General features: G+C 31.6%; 1 protein-coding gene across 1 annotated transcript; it reads right to left on the bottom strand.

Annotated features, from left to right (window-relative positions):
* Nucleotides 1–3205: 3205 nt before the first annotated feature.
* On the bottom strand, nucleotides 3206–4473 carry LOC136067980 ((+)-borneol dehydrogenase 1-like). The gene is made up of 2 exons (XM_065774514.1): nucleotides 4451–4473; nucleotides 3206–4007 (listed from the first exon to the last, which is right to left on the bottom strand). Exons 1-2 carry the CDS (start codon nucleotides 4465–4467, stop codon nucleotides 3206–3208), a joined length of 819 nt encoding a protein of 272 aa, XP_065630586.1. The 5' UTR covers nucleotides 4468–4473.
* Nucleotides 4474–4674: the final 201 nt, after the last annotated feature.

Below are 4674 nucleotides of genomic sequence, written 5' to 3'. Positions count from 1 at the left end.
CTTTTAATCTAATCTTACTCAACTTGATAAAATTTCAACAACCAAAATTTTGATGATGTGTACCGTTGAGAATGACCCGATGAAAAAAATGAGATCACTTCTTATGGACTTTTAGAAGTAGAAAGTGCCCTGGTGGGATCCTCACGGACTTCCTCAAGCCGGAATCTAGCTTTCTCCATCTTTAATTCTTTTATCATATTTCAAGCTTTTGATTTCTTCTCACATCAAGCATTTGTGTTGCAAGTGGGACAGTCTTCACATATCTGTTCACAACATAGGAAAACCCATATCAAATAAGAAATGAACAAAAGAATTGAATATTCACAGCAAAACCCAGATCAAAAAAGAAATGAGAGTAGACAGCAAAACCCAAAACAAAAAAGGTAATGGTTCATTTAGGATGAACTGGGTCTTGACGGGCACAGGCAGGCATCGACCCGTAATCCTTCCACTGCCAGGGGCGAGAGGTGGTCGCTGCTCTAGTCACATGGCTTAACCCTTGGCTTGAAATGGGCAGGCCAATTGTTAGCCACCTCGCACCCGACCAGTTAAGCTATCCCACAGTCCCATCACTTTAGTGCCACTGCACAGGTTACAAGCTCTCGCTACTGAGCTCGGCAATTGTGGAAATGATTTACGCCTATTATAAAGTATAGTTTTTTCTTGGACTTGAGCGGTGTGGGACTGATGTTTGTTTTCATTTTGGCGTGCAAACTTCTCATTTTAACCCTCCTCCATTTAAGTGATTAGTCCTGAGAAGTTCTAGCCCTTGATAGGTGGAGATATACATCAATTATTTGTTTGATATCACTTTAATTTAACAAAGTTTTTCATCATTTAGGAGGCTCAAATTGGATCACGCACACCATCCATTAGTTCAATGAAAAAAAAAAAAAAAAAATCTGAGAGGAAGAATTTGGAGTTGGGAGCATTATCCATTATTATGTAAATCATGCATATGCACGGCACAATTAAAAAAAATTACAATTACACACATAGATTCAAATTATACTCTCTCTCTTTTATTTTTTTATTTTAATTTCTTTTGGATATACACATGAGTTTACTTTTTTTTTTTTTAAATTTATTTATTGAGTTTTTGATGATTTATTTACATTATACCATTCGTCTTTTGCACCTCATTAATTCACCAAGAACAAAAAAATTTTAAAAATTAAATAGAACACATTGCGCAAAATTAGACAACAATTGGAATCCAATTTAAAATGTAATTAGATTTTCTCACAGCTTTACCTATTAATATATAATAACTAGCATGTAACTTCATGCAAACGCATGAATGCATTTAAAATTAAACAAAAATTTTATTATAAAAATATAAATAATTAGTCAATTTTTTTTTTTTTTTAAAGTATGTAAGACATGCATTCATGAATACATATAGATACATTTAAAATTATACACAATTTTTATTATAAAGTATATATAATTAGTCAAACTATTTTTTTAAAGTAAATGTAATTAGTCACATATTAAAATTCTTATCTAAATTTAATACTACTTATGATCATTTTTTTTTTCTAATTTTTAATAAGATAGAACGTGTGATGATTTTTGTTATGTGGTGATTTTTATTTTTTTATTTATTGAAAAACATGTGGTGATTTTTATTGAGTATATGTGATTTTTTAATTATTATAAATTTTATAGTTAATTAATTTTAGAATTTTAGTATTTTGCACTTATTAAGTCACTTGACACAAAGATTAAAAAACTTAAGTAGACACATGACATAAGTTTAAGTGGATAATTATGATGTAGTTCCCACATAAATTTGGAAACATGACACACAATTGGATTATAATTTCAAATTCTGATTCAATTTTTTCTAAACTTTACCTATTAATATATATATATATATATGACTTATAAATTTGAATTTTTTTTAGTTATATGATTGTGTTTTTTATGGTTTATTATATTGGACTTCTTGTTTTCTACACTAAATTAACAAATTTGGAACAAAAATTTAAAAATTTAGATTAAATGAGACACGTGGTACAAAATTAAACTCTAATTCAAATTCAATTTTTATGCTAAATTAACTCCCTTGGTACAAAATTCTAAAATTTAGATTAGATGAGACACATGGCACAAAATTAGACTTTAATTAAATTCCAATTTGAAATTTAATTAGATTTTCTCTATGCTTTACCTATTATTATATATATATATATATAGATTAATGTGTAATCTCATGCATATACACAAGAACAATTAAAAACATTCACAATTGCATGGTTCAAATTTTACATTTAATTAGTTTTATACTCTTCGGGTTTTTCACCCAATAATTCATTTGCCACAAAAATTAAAAACTTAGATAGATACGTGGTGGAAAATTGTACTCCAATGGAAATCCAATTTAGAATTTAATTGGATTTGGACTTTTCTATTTTTACACTTAATAATTCACTTTGTACAAAATTAAAAACTAAATGGGACACATGGCGCAAAATTGAGAATCCAATTAAAATCTAATTGGATTTTCTCCGAGCTTATATATATATATATATATATACACATAGAGTTGAGTTCAAGTTACAACTGGTGTAACTTTAAATAATGTTACACCAACTAATAATTTGTTATAGAATTTATATTTTGAAAATCCCACCGTTGAATTACATATTCTATATGTTCTTAACATTCATTCCAATTTTCATATCAATTGAATGTTATTTACTATTCGATACATAAACTCATATTTTATGCATTATTTTAAATTACAAAAATTTGAAATTAAACAATAGATAATTGTCGATTTGTCAAAATTTATATCTTATTAAAAAATATTTAGTATAACATTATTTAGAGTTACATCAAACATAACTTAAACTCAATTCTCCCCCCGGGAGAAAAAACTTGTAACCGGATGTTCACGGGAGAACTTATTTAATTATTAATAGAAAATGTAGTCAAAAGTTCTACCTTGGGCAAGGTAGAACACTAGAACTTGCCAAAAGTGGTAAGTTTTTATTTCCTTTTTCAAAGTAAATTAACGGCATGGATCTTTATTGATTGAAAGTAATAAAATTACAAAACCAGAACTAAAGTGGTAAGTTGTGATTATACAGTACTAATCACAACATATCACTTTTAAACACTTACGAAGTTACAAAGACTCTTATTGTAACACATTCCATGCAACAGTAAACAAGAGTTGGGGAGTAGTACTCAAATTCTAACCCATGGAGCCGCTTACAATATTCACCAAGTTAGGATTCACCACACTATACCCTCCATCTACCAAAAGGTTGAGCCCGCTTATATAATTTGCTTCATCGCTAGCCAAGTATAGTGCTGCTCGTGCTACATCCTCTGCCTTGAGAATTTGTCCCTTTAGATTACCAATATAATTACTTAGTCCGAATTCTGCTTCATACTTATCAGCTTCACTCATCTCTGGAGACATACCAGTCCCCAACACCGCAAACGGGGACACACAATTCACTCTTATACCATATTCGCCAAGTTCAGCTGCCAAGCCTTTAGCTACCCCCACAATTGCCCACTTTGAGGCTGCATAAGCATGACTTGAAATTCCTGCTATTGCTGAGGCTGCACTAGAAGTAAATAGTATGCATCCTTTGCGCTGTGGTACCATAACCCTAGCGGCATGTTTGGCTCCTAGAAAAGAGCCAACCAAGTTCACGCTAATAGTTCGCTCTAGATCTGACTTCTTTGTATCCAGAATTCTCCCTAATGGGCTAGGACTGTCTATGATGCCCGCATTGTTATACATTATATCAAGTTGTCCATGTTTGGCAACGGTGGTGTCAATAAGATTGCAGATATCATCTTCATTTGTCACATCACAATGGATGTAGCTAACATTTTTCCCAAGCTTATCTGCAATTTCTTGGCCTAGGTTATCTTGTACATCAGCAATGACAACCTTGGCACCGTGTTCATGGAAGAGATGCACGGTACTTGCTCCAATCCCGCTTGCTCCACCAGTTATGATTGCCACTTTGCCATCTAGCCTGAAGATGGAATTGAATTAGAAGAGGAACATGGCACAATTTCCACATGTAAAATCAAGTCTGATTCAAAACTTGAATAATATGTTGTACTATTTCTGGTTACATTATATAAAATATAATATAAGCCTATGCCAAATCAAATTAAAGTTTCATGTTTCAACGGTTCAACTTTTAAAATCTCTGAAAATGACAAAAAGAAAAATGAAATTGTTTAAGCATCATCTCATGTTGAGTAAACTTGAGTGGAACTTTAAGGTACTAATCTTTTAAATTGAATTTAGTCGACGCAGTATACCCCATGCATATAGGCCATATCACTAGCCAAAAATGCTGTTTAACCCAACAATAAAATATGCCACAAAAGGTATATATTAATGAAAATAACGTAAAGCAAAACATGCATAAAGCAATGTAAGAACTTAGTGAACCACACAGTTTCTGACCTTTTTGCCATTGCCATTGCTAACAGGGAGAAGAAGACAGAGGAATATTTTGTAACCCTTCGAAGTATGGGAATAGATTGTCGACGACCTTTGATTTATATGCTCAAAGGAAAGACAAAGAAGAGGGATCGTGCCACAAGTAGCCTCATGAATTTATCAAGTTAAATTTATAGGATAAGCTCCGAAGCCTAAAATCGTATTAGCTTGGCAAGTGGGTTGGTTTT

The sequence above is a fragment of the Quercus suber genome, unplaced genomic scaffold, assembly GCF_002906115.3.
Source record: "Quercus suber isolate HL8 unplaced genomic scaffold, Cork oak 2.0 scaffold_94, whole genome shotgun sequence".
NCBI lineage: Eukaryota > Viridiplantae > Streptophyta > Magnoliopsida > Fagales > Fagaceae > Quercus > Quercus suber.
This window is presented reverse-complemented; position numbering and strand designations above follow the sequence as displayed.